General features: G+C 52.8%; 1 protein-coding gene across 3 annotated transcripts in view; it reads left to right on the forward strand.

The window, feature by feature from the left end:
* Window positions 1-5,800, forward strand: part of LOC137545193 (uncharacterized) — a 33,372-nt gene extending 27,572 nt beyond the window's left edge. Inside the window, exons 4-5 of one of the 3 annotated variants that reach the window (XM_068266313.1) lie at window positions 3,323-3,583; window positions 5,125-5,800. In XM_068266313.1, coding sequence (XP_068122414.1) covers window positions 3,323-3,583; window positions 5,125-5,312 — 449 coding nt within the window. In that variant the 3' untranslated portion in view covers window positions 5,313-5,800. The remainder of the gene's footprint in view (window positions 1-3,322; window positions 3,584-5,124) is intronic. The other 2 variants (XM_068266315.1, XM_068266316.1) reach the window with 2 other exon arrangements.
* Window positions 5,801-19,539: the final 13,739 nt, after the last annotated feature.

Genomic DNA, 19,539 nt, shown 5'->3' on the forward strand with positions numbered 1-19,539 from the left:
GTGGTTACTTGCAAAGCTCCCATAGTCGCTATCGTCACCACAATTACTAGGTATGCTAAAGAGAAGAGGGGAAACCAGGTAATAGCAATAATCTTTCAAAAAGACCTTGTCGTTTTTTTGGGAAAATCAATTTCTAAAATGCAAAGGAAAATTGTTTTTAAACTCAGAAAAATGAGTTTGCATGTTTTTAAAATCGGTTTTCCCCCAAAAAATGGAAAGTCTTTTTGAAAATTTTCTTTTTTAACTTACTCCCAATTTTCTTCTTAACATATGTAGCAATTTTGGTGACGATAGCATGATGGGGATTTTGATAACTGTTAAATTCGGCACAAAATTACGTGAAAATAAAGCAAAAATGACGCAAAATTACTAATAGATTACATAGAATCAATTGAAAGTCCATATAGTAATTATGTGTGGCCATAATTGCGAAAATTGAGTCAAAATTAATTAACTGATTACAGTCATCACTGGTAAGGAGAGTACAGAATGTATCTGACAAACCCTCCTCTGATAGGTTCAGATGAACTCTGAGCAGGTAGATTGATCTGGAAGCCTCTGAACTCTCCTCTACAATGGTATCTACGTTTTACCTTTTTTTTAATTACAGGTTCTCTTTAAAGGGGAACTGAAGAGAGGTATATGGAAGCTGCCATGTTTATTTCCTTTTAAGCAATGCCAGTTGCCTGGCAGCCCTGCTGATCCTCTGCCTCTAATACTATTAGCCATAGCCCCTGAACAAGCATGCAGCAGATCAGCTGTTTCTGGCATTGTTGTCAGATCTGACAAGACTAGCTGCATGCTTGTTTCTGGTGTTATTCAGATACTACTGCAGCCACATAGATCAGCAGGGCTGCCAGGCAACTGGTATTGATTAAAAGGAAATAAATATGGCAGCCTCCATATACCTCTTACTTCAGTTCCCCTTTAAAGAAGAATAAGTCTGGCACAACATACAATAAAGTCCTGTATCTCTATGTTTTATTTCCCAGAGTGTGGGAAATGATGTGCAGAGTGTAGTAAAAGGTGTGCAGAGTATGGGAAATGGTGTGCAAAGTGTGGTAAAAGATGTGCAGAGTGTGGGAAATGATGTGCAGAGTGTGGGAAATGATGTGCAGAGTGTGGTAAAATATGTGCAGAGTATGGGAAATGATGTGCAGAGTCTGGTAAAGGATGTGCAGAGTATGGGAAATGACAGGCAGAGTGTAAACTGTTGTGCAAAGTGTGGTAAATGTTCTGTAGATTGTGGGGATGAGTGTACAATGTGTGTGCAATATGAGGTCAGAGTGTGGGAAATTATGTGCAGCATGTGGGAAATTATGTGCAGAGCGTGGGAAGAAAGGAAGTGCAGAGTGTGGGAAATTATGTGCAGAATGTGGGAAAGGATAAGCTGAGATGAGGAATTAATGTTAAAAGTGTGGGGAAAATGTGCAGAGTGTGGGGAATGCTGTGCAGTAGTGTAGTGACTCAACAGGAAACCCCAGCAGCAAATGCACTTCCTTTGCCGGGGATATACAGAAAGTACAGATGCAATACCTATGGGTTAGGATACATTATGTCATTTAACATATTTAAAATTGATTTCTCAAATAATAATAATAATACTAATAATAGTAGTAGTTGTACAATGCCTTTTTTTAACATGTTCCTAGCAATGTAAAATGGCAGAATTCCATGACGATAGTTTCTTTACCATGTTAGCCAAATGAATTATGTATGTAAGCAAAGTTTTGTAAAAGTAATACATTTTAATGGCTGACTGACAAAGTTAAATGATGCAATCTTTTAGGGATCTAGTCCCCTTCTTCAATTGTAATAACTGTAATAAAAAATTTAGTTTCACTTCCCTGGGGCTTCTGCCAGCCCCCTGCAGCCGACCTCACAGTCCTGGCCCGATCCTCTGTTCCCCGCTGCGGATTACTTTTTTTCCTGTAATGACTTCCAGGTCAGAGGAGGGAGTGTTTGTAGTCACGCAATGATGCTTGGAACACACCGTGGGGTGCCCTGTGGGATGGATTAAAGAAGAAGGCTGCTGGGTAAGTTTAACCCCTCGCACACACCCGCTCAGGTGCACTAATTTGAGGATGTAATCGGAATTAAACTCATTTGTATTTCATCTGAATTTGATCCGGAGCTCCTCCCTGACGCGTGGCCAGGGCGCAGTAGAGGGGGACTTAGAAGTCGGCCTCCATTACGGGAAAAAAGTGAGCTCATGGATGGCGAGGGCACAGGACGGCTGCAGGGGGCTGGCAGAAGCCCCAGGGAAGTGAAACTCTTATTTTTTAAACAGTAGTTCCACTTTAAAGCCAGGCTGCGCATGTTGAACCCCTGGTGTTTTGTTAGCCTGTAGCTAATAATAATTCACAGAGCCACACCACCAATCCAACCTGCAGGTGTTTCTGGGTCACCATGAGCTGTCTGTGTATTCCTTACTACTAGGCAAAATTCAGAGTCCTGATGGAGTCATTATTCAGCTTAGCCCCGCCCAGTGCTGGAAACACTCTTTGCTGAATAGCTGGGCAGAGAACAATAGACCAGTTCTGTGAGTTGCTGTAGCTGGTGGAAGCTGAAGCTTCCAGAAGACAAGCCTGCCTGCCTCCCGCTGCTAGATGGGTCCGCCCAGGAGCTGTAGATGGAGGACCCTGCATGACACTTCCTGGACTGCTGTCTCTGGCTCTGCCAAAGTGAGCCTGATTCGAAAAACAGGACCCCATATTAATCACCAACCATTCAAAGGACCATCCAGGATACCCTAAATATCTCACACGGCCTTCATCTGTGACTACAACCACCCTGTGCTGCACTACATGTCTGAAAGTAATCAGGACCTACAATAAGACTGCACTACTTCAGTTCACAAACCACTTTACTCATATCTGTCTTGTGATGTCTGACCACAGGTACTGTATAAATACTCTCTGGATGGAACAAGTCAGAGGAACACCCACCGCCACCTCTGAGTGGGATATCTCCCTTGTTTGTATTTACACAAGTGCCTTCTGCACAGGATGATAAAGAAAGCAGCAGTCACTGGGGGAGGAGAGAAGTGGAGTCTGGGGCATGGGGGAGGGGATGGAAGACCCTCCCAGACAGCAGCTAGGCCATGCTCCACTGAAAGCAGTGATTTTTGGCCACAGAGGCCTGGAGGTATTTGGACAGTGATTTGTCTTCAGGTATTCTCCCCATAGTTTATGTGGGGGAAGGGGAGCCAGACTTGTGTAGAGTGTATATACAGTTCCAGGTGTTGGTGCAGACAGTGACACTGTAGAGCTAGGTGTCTGGGGTGTGTCTATGACTAATCATGGGATATTTGTCCCCACAGATCCGGTCTCCCGCCCAGCGGTGGAATATCTCTGCACTCCTGATGGTTCTGTAGAGATCTCCTGCACGGTCCAGGCTGGGACAGATCCGGTATTCTCCCTGACTGTGAATGGGGTGACCTGGGGCAGCAATGTCACCTCCTCGTGGGTCATTAGTGGGGATGACTTGGAGAGGTCTCTTGAAAACCCGCTGAACGTCAGCTGCATGGCCTGGAATCTCCTCAACCAGGTCCAGAGCCCGTATCAGCTCATCCAATGCCCAGGTGAGAGGTCCGATGCCACTTATGTGGGGGATGGGTGTGGGGTGAGCAGTGGTTGGTGGGCTGGATGGGAGAAGCTGGGGCCATATTAAGTGAAATGGATCCCCTGGGAAATAAGGAACATGAAGCTTCCATCATGATACTCGCTGACAGTACTAGGTGGCCTCTACACCCTCCTCACATTAGATGGCTGTTGCCTCCCCTCCCCATCTCTCTTATAGTCATATAGGGAGGCCTCTGTCTCCCCACCCCCTGATTTAGGTACTAGGTGGCCTCTGTCCCCTACCCCCCAAGACACAGATATTAATTGGCCTTCTCTCCCCATTCCCCAGATAGAAGTATTAGATGACCTCGGCCTCCCTCTCTAATAATACAGAGGGGACAGCAGAGTGTAATATCTCACCTGTCCTGCACTCCTCCTCCTTCCTTCCTCTGCACATTCTAGTCTCCAGTAACCCCCCTGCTGGTGCCCCTTAGGGTTGTGCACACCGGTCGGCAGGTCATGGGGACAGGGACGCGGCTTCGGCAAGCCATGAAGACCATTGGACACACTGAGGCATGAAGGAGGAGTGCGCCGGTCAGACTGGTGAGATATTGCTTACTCTAGATCAACCCCTGGGTGTTGCCCCTCTGATAGTGACACCTAGTGACATCCTCCACACCACCACCACCTTCTCTGCATCTTCATAGTGAGGCCAGTGAAGACTGGAAGACTTAGGGCCAGAGAAACTGCCCAGTATGCCCTAATGGAAGTACAGGGCAAGGAATATTTATAAAGGATTGTGTCACTGGGGTTATTCCTATATTTCCAAGCTCAGGTTCGGAGGGGTTCTCAGCAATGCCCCCAGCCGGGCAAATGTAGGTTGTGTGTCTTCTGTAGCCATCTCAGGAAGTCTCTCTGTGTCATCTGCAGCCATCACAGGAAGTCTCTCTGTGTCTTCTGCAGCCATCACAGGAAGTCTCTCTGTGTCTTCTGCAGCCATCACAGGAAGTCTCTCTCTCTGTGTCTTCTGCAGCCCTCACAGGAAGTCTATCTGTGTCTTCTGCAGCCCTCACAGGAAGTCTCTCTGTGTCTTCTGCAGCCCTCACAGGAAGTCTCTCTGTGTCTTCTGCAGCCCTCACAAGAAGTCTCTCTGTGTCTTCTGCAGCCATCACAGGAAGTCTCTCTGTGTCTTCTGCAGCCCTCACAGGAAGTCTCTCTGTGTCTTCCGCAGCCATCACAGGAAGTCTCTCTGTGTCTTCTGCAGCCCTCACAGGAAGTCTCTCTGTGTCTTCTGCAGCCCTCACAGGAAGTCTCTCTGTGTCTTCTGCAGCCCTCACAGGAAGTCTCTCTGTGTCTTCTGCAGCCCTCACAGGAAGTCTCTCTGTGTCTTCTGCAGCCCTCACAGGAAGTCTCTCTGTGTCTTCTGCAGCCCTCACAGGAAGTCTCTCTGTGTCTTCTGCTGCCCTCACAGGAAGTCTCTCTGTGTCTTCTGCAGCCATCTCAGGAAGTCTCTCTGTGTCTTCTGCAGCTATCTCAGGAAGTCTCTCTGTGTCTTCTGCAGCCATCTCAGGAAGTCTCTCTGTGTCTTCTGCAGCCCTCACAGGAAGTCTCTCTGTGTCTTCTGCAGCTCTCAGGAAACAGCTGGGCGTCTGCCACATCTACGTGACGATCTTCCTGTTTGTCTTCTACAACCTCCTGCTGGTATGGAGCGTAGCATGGGAGAGGAGAAGGAGAAGACCCTCCGCATGAGGACTCCACATCCACCGGCCACACACGTCCAGATTATCTCTGCCAGTCGTATTTACTCTGCTAAATGACTCATTCTCCTTACAGGTTTATGTACATACTGTATATAACTATTCTCACAATAAAGACTTCTCTCCAATTACCCCCTTCCTCTGGAACGCCCTTTCACAATCTGTTGCCACTCACCCACACTATCTTTAGATGCAACCTAAAAACTCACCTCTACGCATATAATCCCACCTATACTACACTACTGCCTTATACACAACCCTTCATCCCCACATGGGCAGGGCTCTCCCCACTATGTTATTACTGTTGTGTACAGTGGATATATATTTTCCACCTTCATCTACAATGCATTGCTGACCGGTCAGTTGTTATGTGTACACTCTTGTCTTGTCTGTCCTGTGTATTCTCTAATGTACAGCACCACAAAGGATGATGGAGTTATATCAATCTAATAATAAAAAAATAATGTTTTATATAAACAATGTAATCACAAGTGTTATAGAACATTCCAATATACATTGTACAGATTGTACACTAAATCACAGGCACCAAGGTCACAGAAAATGATATTATGTAAATGCTGTATGCAAAATCACAGGTGCCAGACAGGAAATGACATTATATACCTTATGGACTTGCGTATAAGCCTAATTTTTCAGCACAAAAAAATGACCCCCTTCGGCTTATATGCGAGTCAGTGGAGCAGAATGGGTGGTGGAGCAGACAGAACAGTAAAATACCGCTCACCCCAAGTGAAAGACAGTGCTGGAACCTGCCACTGGATTCCAAACGTCAAACAGAAGAAATAATTGAATTCCGCACTTGTCCAAACTGGTTCCACTTTTATTCGGGACGTATGTATCCAGCATTACAAAAAAGCTGACATGTTTCGGGCTGGCGCCCTTAATCATAGCTCATGATTAAAGATGCCAGCCCGAATCATGTTCAGCTTTTTTGTAATGCTGGATACGTCCCAAATAAAAGTGGAACCAGTTTGGACAAGTGCGGAATTCAATTATTTCTTCTGGATGGTGGAGCAGGTTTTGTTACTGGCAGAGGAGCGTAAGGATCGTGCTCTTACCAGCTGGCTCCTGCTGTGTCTGTGCCCCACATGCCCTGAAACCTGGTGTGCAGAGTGCGCTGCTCAAGACTACCTGTCCCCTGGCTTGTGAAGCAAGCAACGCGTCAGCGGAGCAATGATAGGAGATTTTTCCTGTGTGGCAATCACTCTCATATGTATAATGCCATCTAGTGGTGTCTTGAGATAAAACTGTATCATAGTGCACATCTAGCTATGAGGAGACGGGATGACTTGTACTGTGGGGGACATCTGGCTACTGTGGGGGGGGGGGGGTTATACTGGGGAAGGGGCTTATACGCGAGTCAGGGGCTTATATGTGAGTCAATCACTTTTTCCTGGTTTATGAGGGAAAAGTGGGTACTTCGGCTTATACACGGGTCGGCTTATATTGGAGTATATACGGTACATGTTATACGCTAAATCACAGGTGCCAGGCAGAAGATGAAAGATGCTGGCAGAGACGCATAGAGAATCCAATGTTCGTGTGATAATAGACGGATGGGCCCTATTGAAAATAAACATCTGTCCCGCAATTCTACTTATATATAAAGTAATGCAAATTACGTTTATTGCTGATTGTTTTCAGGATTCCTTGTTCTAAATGTCTCAGGAAGGTAACCCATGAATCATCAGACAAGAGTATTGATTATAGCAGAGTTAATTCATTCTAGCAAATGTGGAAGAGAAGCTATGTCACCAGGAATGCGATGGGCTATTGCGTTCATATGTCATACCTGCACAGCGTAAATATGCGTAGTTCTTAGTTTTGCTGAGATGCAGGATACACAGACATCCACAGAAAGAACTGACGTGTGTCAGACTAACGATAGCTGCAACTATAACTAAGGGTGGATTGTAAGCCCGACATGCGTGAGCTGTTTCTGTGGATTTGTATACAATAAAGTTACTGGTTTTAGCACTTATCTGACACATTGGGCCCTCTTCTTACTATATGTATGTACCTGTGGGTATGGCCACCCTGGTCCTGCATTGTTGAGTCCTGCAGTATATTCATTGGGGAGGGGGAAACTACACAGCAGTGCTCGTTCTGTGTGTAGGGGGTGCAAGTGTAGAGGGTGTGTGTGTGTGTGTGTGTGTGTGTGTGTGTGTGTGTGTGTGTGTGTGTGTGTGCTGTGTGTGTATGTATGTGTGTGTGTGTGTGTTTGTGTATGTATGTGTGTGCTGTGTGTGTGTGTGTATGTATGGGTGTGTGTATATATGTGTGTGTGTGTGTGAGTATAATGTGTCTGTGTATAATGTGTGTGTGTACAGTGTGTGTGTGTGTGTGTGCTGTGTGTGTATGTATGTGTGTGTGTGTATGTATGTATGTGTGTGTGTGTGTTTGTGTATGTATGTGTGTGCTGTGTGTGTGTATGTATGGGTGTGTGTATATATGTGTGTACTGTGTGTGTGTGTGTGTGTGTGTGTGCTCTGTGTGTGTGTGTGTGTGTGCTGTGTGTGTGTGTGTGTGTGTGTGTGTGTGTGTGTGTGTGTATGTATGTATGTATGCATGTATGTATGTGTGTGCACAGTGTGTACATGTATGTATGTGTGTGTGTGTGTATGTACAGTGTGTATGTATGTGTGTAGTGTGTATGTGTGTGTGTGTGTACAGTGTGTATGTTTGTGTGTGCACTGTGTGTATGTGTATGTATGTATATGTGTTTGTGTGTGTGTATGTGTGTATATGTATGTGTGTGTGTGTGTGTGTATGTGTGTGTGCTATGTGTGTATGTACTGTATGTGTGTGTATATATGTGTGTGCTGTGTGTGTGTGTGTGTGTGTGCTGTGTATGTGTGTGCACAGTGTGTGTGTGTATGTGTGTGTGTACAGTGTGTGTACAGTGTGTGTACAGTGTGTATGTGTGTGCTGTGTATGTGTGCTGTGTATGTATATAGTGTGGAGAGAGCAGGTGGAGGGGGACACAAGAGTGATAACACTCTGGCATATGTAGGGTTAAGAGGAAGTGAGAGTTTTGGGATGAAAGTGACATGGTGCTGCAGACACGCTGCTGTGATCAGACCACATCTCTCCTCTCACTTCTCTACATCAAGTTTCCAGATTGAGTCAGAGAAATATAGAGAGAAGTGTCTCCATCCTCCATCTCTTGCGTCTCTGTGCCGCCATTCCTGAGTGTCACCATCATCCAATGGCCCATTCCCAATCTCCAGCCCCGCCCGCCTGCATGCTGCCTCCGCTCTGCTACAGAAAGGAGAACCGCATTGGAGGGGGGGTCGGGGGAAAAAGAGTGGAACTTACCCGAGGCTTCTAATGGTCCCCCGCAGGCGTCCTGTGCCTGAGCAGCCACTCACTGATGCTTCGGCCCCGCCTCTGGTTCACTTCCGGAATTTCAGACTGTAAAGTCAGAAAACCACTGCGCCTGCGCGGCCGCGTCCTCACTCCTGCTGATAGCACCAGGAGCGTACTGCGCAGGCGCACACTATACTGGGCATGCGCAATAAACTCCTGGTGACGTCAGTGGGAGCGATGGGCGTGGCTGCGCAGGCGCAGTGGTTTTCAGACTTTACAGTCTGAAATTCCAGAAGTGAACCAGAGACGGGGCCGGAGCATCGGTGAGTGGCTGCGCGGGCACAGGATGTCTGCAGGGGACCATTAGAAGCCGCGGGTAAGTTCAACTCTTTTCCCCCGACCCCCCTACAGTAGTCTTTTAATAAACATTTGCCACTGTCTCCATCAGTTATTTCTACTCTAATTTTGGAGCAAAAATTTAAAAAAAAAATCTCAACCTTATTACAAAATGATTTTCAATGGCATTTTTGCTCGAAAGTTGAATTTTCCATTATTTTGCGAAAATGTATGCACAAAGAATTTCGGCCTGTTCACTGCCCGCTTGCAGCGAGATACACCAGTGCAGTTCCTGCCTCCTGTCCTGTGCAGAATGCATAGCTGTCCATGTGTCTTGTCACTGGCCTGAAGCGAGATACCGCAACACAGTTCCCGCCTCCTGCACAGAATGCATCATTGTCCGTGTATCTTGGCACTGGCCTGCAGCGAGATACCGCAGCGCAGTTCCCGCCTCCTGCGCAGAATGCATCACTGTCCATGTGTCTTGTCACTGGCCTGCAGCGAGATACAGCAGTGCAGTACCCGCCTCCTGCGCAGAATGCATCCCTGTCCGTGTTACTTGTCACTGGCCTGCAGCGAGATACCGCAGCGCAGTTCCCGCCTCCTGCGCAGAATGCATAGCTGTCCATGTGTCTTGGCACTGGCCTGCAGCGAGATACCGCAGCGCAGTTCCCGCCTCCTGCGCAGAATGCATCACTGTCCATGTGTCTTGTCACTGGCCTGCAGCGAGATACAGCAGTGCAGTACCCGCCTCCTGCGCAGAATGCATCACTGTCTGTGTGTCTTGTCACTGCCCGCTTGCAGCGAGATACAGCAACACAGTCCCCGCCTCCTGCGCAGAATGCTTCACTGTCCATGTGTCTTGTCACTGGCCTGCAGCGAGATACAGCAGCGCAGTTCCCGCCTCCTGCGCAGAATGCATCACTGTCCATGTGTCTTGTCACTGGCCTGCAGCGAGATACAGCAGTGCAGTTCCCGCCTCCTGCGCAGAATGCTTCACTGTCCGTGTGTCTTGTCACTGGCCTGCAGCGAGATACAGCAGCGCAGTTCCCGCCTCCTGCGCAGAATGCTTCACTGTCCGTGTGTCTTGTCACTGGCCTGCAGCGAGATACAGCAGTGCAGTTCCCGCCTCCTGCGCAGAATGCTTCACTGTCCATGTGTCTTGTCACTGCCCGCTTGCAGCGAGATACAGCAGCGCAGTTTCCGCCTCCTGCACAGAATGCTTCACTGTCCATGTGTCTTGTCACTGCCCGCTTGCAGCGAGATACAGCAGCGCAGTTCCCACCTCCTGCACAGAATGCATCACTGTCCGTGTGTCTTGTCACTGGCCTGCAGCGAGATACAGCAGTGCAGTTCCCGCTTCCTGCGCAGAATGCATCACTGTCCGTGTGTCTTGTCACTGCCCGCTTGCAGCGAGATACAGCAGCGCAGTTCCCGCCTCCTGCGCAGAATGCTTCACTGTGCGTGTGTCTTGTCACTGGCCGCTTGCAGTGAGATACAGCAGCGCAGTTCCCGCCTCCTGCGCAGAATGCTTCACTGTCCGTGTGTCTTGTCACTGCCCGCTTGCAGCGAGAAACAGCAGCGCAGTTCCCGCCTCCTGCGCAGAATGCATCACTGTCCGTGTGTCTTGTCACTGCCCGCTTGCAGCGAGATACAGCAGCGCAGTTCCCGCCTCCTGCGCAGAATGCTTCACTGTCCGTGTGTCTTGTCACTGGCCTGCAGCGAGATACAGCAGTGCATTTCCCGCCTCCTGCGCAGAATGCATTGCTGTCCATGTATCTTGTCACTGCCCGCTTGCAGCGAGATACAGCAGCGCAGTTCCCACCTCCTGCGCAGAATGCATCACTGTCCGTGTGTCTTGTCACTGCCCGCTTGCAGCGAGATACAGCAGCGCAGTTCCCGCCTCCTGCGCAGAATGCATCACTGTCTGTGTGTCTTGTCACTGCTTGCTTGCAGCGAGATACAGCAGCGCAGTTCCTGTCTCCTGTGCAGAATGCATCACTGTCCGTGTGTCTTGTCACTGGCCTGCAGCGAGATACAGCAGCGCAGTTCCCGCCTCCTGCGCAGAATGCATCACTGTCCATGTGTCTTGTCACTGCCCGCTTGCAGCGAGATACACCAGTGCAGTTCCCACCTCCTGCACAGAATGCATCGCTGTCCATGTGTCTTGGCACTGGCCTGCAGCGAGATACAGCAGCGCAGATCCCACCTCCTGCGCAGAATGTATCGCTGTCCGTGTGTCTTGTCACTGTCCACTTGCAGCGAGATACAGCAGCGCAGTTCCTGTCTCCTGCGCAGAATGCATCACTGTCCGTGTGTCTTGGCACTGGCCTGCAGCGAGATACAGCAGCGCAGTTCCCGCCTCCTGCGCAGAATGCATCACTGTCCATGTGTCTTGTCACTGGCCTGCAGCGAGATACAGCAGCGCAGTTCCCGCCTCCAGTGCAGAATGCATCACTGTCCGTGTGTCTTGTCACTGGCCTGCAGCAAAATACCGCAGTGCAGTTCCCGCCTCCTGAGCAGAATGCATCACTGTCCGTGTGTCTTGTCACTGCCCGCTTGCAGCGAGATACAGCAGCGCAGTTCCCACCTCCTGCGCAGAATGCATCGGTGTCCGTGTGTCTTGTCACTGCCCGCTTGCAGCGAGATACAGCAGCGCAGTTCCTGTCTCCTGCGCAGAATGCATCACTGTCCGTGTGTCTTGTCACTGGCCTGCAGCGAGATACAGCAGCGCAGTTCCCGCCTCCTGCGCAGAATGCATCACTGTCCATGTGTCTTGTCACTGCCCGCTTGCAGCGAGATACAGCAGCGCAGTTCCTGCCTCCTGCGCAGAATGCATCGCTGTCCGTGTGTCTTGTCACTGGCCTGCAGCGAGATACAGCAGCGCAGTTCCCACCTCCTGCACAGAATGCATCGCTGTCCGTGTGTCTTGGCACTGGCCTGCAGCGAGATACAGCAGCGCAGTTCCTGCCTCCTGTGCAGAATGCATCACTGTCCGTGTGTCTTGTCACTGCCCGCTTGCAGCGAGATACAGCAGCGCAGTTCCTGCCTCCTGCGCAGAATGCATCGCTGTCCGTGTGTCTTGTCACTGGCCTGCAGCGAGATACAGCAGCGCAGTTCCCGCCTCCTGCGCAGAATGCATCACTGTCTGTGTGTCTTGTCACTGCCCGCTTGCAGCGAGATACACCAGTGCAGTTCCCACCTCCTGCACAAAATGCATCGCTGTCCGTGTGTCTTGTCACTGGCCTGCAGCGAGATACAGCAGCGCAGTTCCCGCCTCCTGTGCAGAATGCATCACTGTCCGTGTGTCTTGTCACTGCTTGCTTGCAGCGAGATACACCAGTGCAGTTCCCACCTCCTGCACAGAATGCATCGCTGTCCATGTGTCTTGTCACTGCCCGCTTGCGGCGGGATACAGCAGCGCAGTTCCTGCCTCCTGTGCAGAATGCATCACTGTCCGTGTGTCTTGTCACTGGCCGCTTGCAGCGAGATACACCAGTGCAGTTCCCACCTCCTGCACAGAATGCATCGCTGTCCGTGTGTCTTGTCACTGGCCTGCAGCGAGATACTGCAGCGCAGTTCCTGCCTCCTGCGCAGAATGCATCACTGTCCGTGTGTCTTGTCACTGCCCGCTTGCAGCGAGATACAGCAGCGCAGTTCCCGCCTCCTGCGCAGAATGCATCACTGTCCGTGTGTCTTGTCACTGCCCGCTTGCAGCGAGATACAGCAGCGCAGTTCCCACCTCCTGCGCAGAATGCTTCACTGTCCATGTGTCTTGTCACTGCCCGCTTGCAGCGAGATACACCAGTGCAGTTCCCACCTCCTGCACAGAATGCATCGCTGTCCGTGTGTCTTGTCACTGCCCGCTTGCAGCGAGATACAGCAGCGCAGTTCCCACCTCCTGCGCAGAATGCATCACTGTCCGTGTGTCTTGTCACTGCCCGCTTGCAGCGAGATACAGCAGCGCAGTTCCCACCTCCTGCACAGAATGCATCACTGTCCGTGTGTCTTGTCACTGCCCGCTTGCAGCGAGATACAGCAGTGCAGTTCCCCCTCCTGCGCAGAATGCATCGCTGTCCGTGCGTCTTGTCACTGCCCGCTTGCAGCGAGATACAGCAGCGCAGTTCCCACCTCCTGCGCAGAATGCTTCACTGTCCATGTGTCTTGTCACTGCCCGCTTGCAGCGAGATACACCAGTGCAGTTCCCACCTCCTGCACAGAATGCATCGCTGTCCGTGTGTCTTGTCACTGGCCTGCAGCGAGATACAGCAGCGCAGTTCCCACCTCCTGCGCAGAATGCATCACTGTCCGTGTGTCTTGTCACTGCCCGCTTGCAGCGAGATACAGCAGCGCAGTTCCCACCTCCTGCACAGAATGCATCACTGTCCGTGTGTCTTGTCACTGCCCGCTTGCAGCGAGATACAGCAGTGCAGTTCCCCCTCCTGCGCAGAATGCATCGCTGTCCGTGCGTCTTGTCACTGCCCGCTTGCAGCGAGATACAGCAGCGCAGTTCCTGTCTCCTGCGCAGAATGCATCACTGTCCGTGTGTCTTGGCACTGGCCTGCAGCGAGATACAGCAGCGCAGTTCCCGCCTCCTGCGCAGAATGCATCACTGTCCATGTGTCTTGTCACTGCCCGCTTGCAGCGAGATACAGCAGTGCAGTTCCCCCTCCTGCGCAGAATGCTTCACTGTCCGTGTGTCTTGTCACTGGCCTGCAGCGAGATACTGCAGCGCAGTTCCTGCCTCCTGCACAGAATGCATCACTGTCCGTGTGTCTTGTCACTGCCCGCTTGCAGCGAGATACAGCAGCGCAGTTCCCGCCTCCTGCGCAGAATGCATCGCTGTCCGTGTGTCTTGTCACTGGCCTGCAGCGAGATACTGCAGCGCAATTCCTGCCTCCTGCGCAGAATGCATCACTGTCCGTGTGTCTTGTCACTGCCCGCTTGCAGCGAGATACAGCAGCGCAGTTCCTGCCTCCTGCGCAGAATGCATCACTGTCTGTGTGTCTTGTCACTGCCCGCTTGCAGCGAGATACACCAGTGCAGTTCCCACCTCCTGCACAGAATGCATCGCTGTCCGTGTGTCTTGTCACTGGCCTGCAGCGAGATACTGCAGTGCAGTTCCCACCTCCTGCACAGAATGCATCGCTGTCCATGTGTCTTGTCACTGCCCGCTTGCAGCGAGATACAGCAGCGCAGTTCCCGCCTCCTGCGCAGAATGCATCACTGTCCGTGTGTCTTGTCGCGGGCCTGCAGCGAGATACAGCAGTGCAGTTCCCGCCTCCTGCACAGAATGCATCACTGTCCGTGTGTCTTGTCACTGGCCTGCAGCGAGATACAGCAGTGCAGTTCCCGCCTCCTGCGCAGAATGCATCACTGTCCGTGTGTCTTGTCACTGGCCTGCAGCGAGATACACCAGTGCAGTTCCCGCCTCCTGCGCAGAATGCATCGCTGTCCGTGTGTCTTGTCACTGGCCTGCAGCGAGATACAGCAGTGCAGTTCCCGCCTCCTGCACAGAATGCATCACTGTCCGTGTGTCTTGTCACTGGCCTGCAGCGAGATACAGCAGCGCAGTTTCCGCCTCCTGCGCAGAATGCATCACTGTCCGTGTGTCTTGTCACTGGCCTGCAGCGAGATACAGCAGCGCAGTTCCCACCTCCTGCGCAGAATGCATCACTGTCCATGTGTCTTGTCACTGGCCTGCAGCGAGATACAGCAGTGCAGTTCCCGCCTCCTGCGCAGAATGCTTCACTGTCCATGTGTCTTGTCACTGGCCTGCAGCGAGATACAGCAGCGCAGTTCCCGCCTCCTGCACAGAATGCTTCACTGTCCATGTGTCTTGTCACTGGCCTGCAGCGAGATACACCAGTGCAGTTCCCGCCTCCTGCGCAGAATGCATCGCTGTCCGTGTGTCTTGTCACTGGCCTGCAGCGAGATACAGCAGCGCAGTTCCCGCCTCCTGCGCAGAATGCATCACTGTCCGTGTGTCTTGTCACTGGCCTGCAGCGAGATACACCAGTGCAGTTCCCGCCTCCTGCGCAGAATGCATCGCTGTCCGTGTGTCTTGTCACTGGCCTGCAGCGAGATACAGCAGTGCAGTTCCCGCCTCCTGCACAGAATGCATCACTGTCCGTGTGTCTTGTCACTGGCCTGCAGCGAGATACAGCAGCGCAGTTTCCGCCTCCTGCGCAGAATGCATCACTGTCCGTGTGTCTTGTCACTGGCCTGCAGCGAGATACAGCAGCGCAGTTCCCACCTCCTGCGCAGAATGCATCACTGTCCATGTGTCTTGTCACTGGCCTGCAGCGAGATACAGCAGTGCAGTTCCCGCCTCCTGCGCAGAATGCTTCACTGTCCATGTGTCTTGTCACTGGCCTGCAGCGAGATACAGCAGCGCAGTTCCCGCCTCCTGCGCAGAATGCTTCACTGTCCGTGTGTCTTGTCACTGCCCGCTTGCAGCGAGATACAGCAGCGCAGTTCCCGCCTCCTGCACAGAATGCATCGCTGTCCGTGTGTCTTTTCACTGGCCTGCAGCGAGATACAGCAGCGCAGTTCCTGCCTCCTGCGCAGAATGCATCACTGTCCGTGTGTCTTGTCACTGGCCTGCAGCGAGATACACAAGCGCAGTTCCCGCCTCCTGCGCAGAATGCATCACTGTCCGTGTGTCTTGTCACTGGCCTGCAGCGAGATACAGCAGTGCAGTTCCCGCCTCCTGCGCAGAATGCATCACTGTCCGTGTGTCTTGTCACTGGCCTGCAGCGAGATACAGCAGCGCAGTTCCCGCCTCCTGCGCAGACTTCATCGCTGTCCGTGTGTCTTGTCACTGGCCTGCAGCGAGATACACCAGCGCAGTTCCCGCCTCCTGCGCAGAATGCATCGCTGTCCGTGTGTCTTGTCACTGCCCGCTTGCAGCGAGATACAGCAGCGCAGTTCCCGCCTCCTGCACAGAATGCATCACTGTCCGTGTGTCTTGTCACTGCTTGCTTGCAGCGAGATACACAAGTGCAGTTCCCGCCTCCTGTGCAGAATGCATCACTGTCCGTGTGTCTTGTCACTGGCCTGCAGCGAGATAAAGCAGCGCAGTTCCCGCCTCCTGCGCAGAATGCATCACTGTCCGTGTGTCTTGTCACTGGCCTGCAGCGAGATACAGCAGCGCAGTTCCTGCCTCCTGTGCAGAATGCATCACTGTCCGTGTGTCTTGTCACTGGCCTGCAGCGAGATACAGCAGCGCAGTTCCCGCCTCCTGCGCAGACTTCATCGCTGTCCGTGTGTCTTGTCACTGGCCTGCAGCGAGATACACAAGCGCAGTTCCCGCCTCCTGCGCAGAATGCATCGCTGTCCGTGTGTCTTGTCACTGCCCGCTTGCAGCGAGATACAGCAGCGCAGTTCCCACCTCCTGCACAGAATGCATCGCTGTCCGTGTGTCTTGTCACTGGCCTGCAGCGAGATACAGCAGCGCAGTTCCCGCCTCCTGCGCAGAATGCATCACTGTCCGTGTGTCTTGTCACTGCCCGCTTGCAGCGAGATACAGCAGCGCAGTTCCCACCTCCTGCGCAGAATGCATCACTGTCCATGTGTCTTGTCACTGGCCTGCAGCGAGATACAGCAGCGCAGTTCCCGCCTCCTGCGCAGAATGCATCACTGTCCGTGTGTCTTGTCACTGGCCTGCAGCGAGATACACCAGCGCAGTTCCCACCTCCTGCACAGAATGCATCGCTGTCCGTGTGTCTTGTCACTGGCCTGCAGCGAGATACTGCAGCGCAGTTCCTGCCTCCTGCGCAGAATGCATCACTGTCCGTGTGTCTTGTCACTGCCCGCTTGCAGCGAGATACAGCAGCGCAGTTCCTGCCTCCTGCGCAGAATGCATCACTGTCCGTGTGTCTTGTCACTGGCCTGCAGCGAGATACAGCAGCGCAGTTCCCGCCTTCTGCGCAGAATGCATCACTGTCTGTGTGTCTTGTCACTGCCCGCTTGCAGCGAGATACACCAGTGCAGTTCCCACCTCCTGCACAGAATGCATCGCTGTCCGTGTGTCTTGTCACTGGCCTGCAGCGAGATACTGCAGCGCAGTTCCTGCCTCCTGCGCAGAATGCATCACTGTCCGTGTGTCTTGTCACTGCCCGCTTGCAGCGAGATACAGCAGCGCAGTTCCCGCCTCCTGCGCAGAATGCATCACTGTCCGTGTGTCTTGTCACTGGCCTGCAGCGAGATACAGCAGCGCAGTTCCCGCCTCCTGCACAGAATGCATCACTGTCCGTGTGTCTTGTCACTGGCCTGCAGCGAGATACAGCAGCGCAGTTCCCGCCTCCTGCGCAGAATGCTTCACTGTCCATGTGTCTTGTCACTGGCCTGCAGCGAGATACAGCAGCGCAGTTCCTGCCTCCTGCGCAGAATGCATCACTGTCTGTGTGTCTTGTCAATGCCCGCTTGCAGCGAGATACAGCAGCGCAGTTCCCACCTCCTGCACAGAATGCATCGCTGTCCGTGTGTCTTGTCACTGGCCTGCAGCGAGATACTGCAGCGCAGTTCCTGCCTCCTGCGCAGAATGCATCACTGTCTGTGTGTCTTGTCACTGCCCGCTTGCAGCGAGATACAGCAGCGCAGTTCCCGCCTCCTGCGCAGAATGCATCACTGTCCGTGTGTCTTGTCACTGGCCTGCAGCGAGATACTGCAGTGCAGTTCCCACCTCCTGCAGAGAATGCATCGCTGTCCATGTGTCTTGTCACTGCCCGCTTGCAGCGAGATACAGCAGCGCAGTTCCCGCCTCCTGCGCAGAATGCATCACTGTCCGTGTGTCTTGTCACTGGCCTGCAGCGAGATACAGCAGTGCAGTTCCCGCCTCCTGCACAGAATGCATCACTGTCCGTGTGTCTTGTCACTGGCCTGCAGCGAGATACAGCAGCGCAGTTCCCGCCTCCTGCGCAGAATGCATCACTGTCCGTGTGTCTTGTCACTGGCCTGCAGCGAGATACAGCAGCGCAGTTCCCGCCTCCTGCACAGAATGCTTCACTGTCCGTGTGTCTTGTCACTGGCCTGCAGCGAGATACACCAGTGCAGTTCCCGCCTCCTGCGCAGAATGCATCGCTGTCCGTGTGTCTTGTCACTGCCCGCTTGCAGCGAGATACAGCAGCGCAGTTCCCGCCTCCTGCGAAGAATGCATCACTGTCCGTGTGTCTTGTCACTGGCCTGCAGCGAGATACAGCAGTGCAGTTCCCGCCTCCTGCGCAGAATGCATCACTGTCCGTGTGTCTTGTCACTGCCCGCTTGCAGCGAGATACAGCAGCGCAGTTCCCGCCTCCTGCGCAGAATGCTTCACTGTCCGTGTGTCTTGTCACTGGCCTGCAGCGAGATACAGCAGCGCAGTTCCCGCCTCCTGCACAGAATGCATCACTGTCCGTGTGTCTTGTCACTGCCCGCTTGCAGCGAGATACACCAGTGCAGTTCCCGCCTCCTGCGCAGAATGCATCACTGTCCGTGTGTCTTGTCACTGGCCTGCAGCGAGATACAGCAGCGCAGTTCCCGCCTCCTGCGCAGAATGCTTCACTGTCCGTGTGTCTTGTCACTGCCCGCTTGCAGTGAGATACAGCAGCGCAGTTCCCGCCTCCTGCACAGAATGCATCGCTGTCCGTGTGTCTTGTCACTGGCCTGCAGCGAGATACAGCAGCGCAGTTCCCGCCTCCTGCGCAGACTTCATTGCTGTCCGTGTGTCTTGTCACTGGCCTGCAGCGAGATACACAAGCGCAGTTCCCGCCTCCTGCGCAGAATGCATCGCTGTCCGTGTGTCTTGTCACTGCCCGCTTGCAGCGAGATACAGCAGCGCAGTTCCCGCCTCCTGCGCAGAATGCATCACTGTCCGTGTGTCTTGTCACTGGCCTGCAGCGAGATACAGCAGCGCAGTTCCCGCCTCCTGCGCAGAATGCTTCACTGTCCGTGTGTCTTGTCACTGCCCGCTTGCAGCGAGATACAGCAGCGCAGTTCCCGCCTCCTGCACAGAATGCATCGCTGTCCGTGTGTCTTGTCACTGGCCTGCAGCGAGATACAGCAGCGCAGTTCCCGCCTCCTGCGCAGACTTCATCGCTGTCCGTGTGTCTTGTCACTGGCCTGCAGCGAGATACACAAGCGCAGTTCCCGCCTCCTGCGCAGAATGCATCGCTGTCCGTGTGTCTTGTCACTGCCCGCTTGCAGCGAGATACAGCAGCGCAGTTCCCGCCTCCTGCGCAGAATGCATCACTGTCCGTGTGTCTTGTCACTGGCCTGCAGCGAGATACAGCAGCGCAGTTCCCGCTTCCTGCGCAGAATGCTTCACTGTCCGTGTGTCTTGTCACTGGCCTGCAGCGAGATACAGCAGCGCAGTTCCCACCTCCTGCGCAGAATGCTTCACTGTCCATGTGTCTTGTCACTGCCCGCTTGTAGCGAGATACAGCAGTGCAGTTCCCGCCTCCTGCGCAGAATGCATCACTGTCCGTGTGTCTTGTCACTACCCGCTTGTAGCGAGATACAGCAGCGCAGTTCCCGCCTCCTGCGCAGAATGCATCACTTTCCGTGTGTCTTGT

Source organism: Hyperolius riggenbachi, chromosome 2, assembly GCF_040937935.1.
Source record: "Hyperolius riggenbachi isolate aHypRig1 chromosome 2, aHypRig1.pri, whole genome shotgun sequence".
NCBI lineage: Eukaryota > Metazoa > Chordata > Amphibia > Anura > Hyperoliidae > Hyperolius > Hyperolius riggenbachi.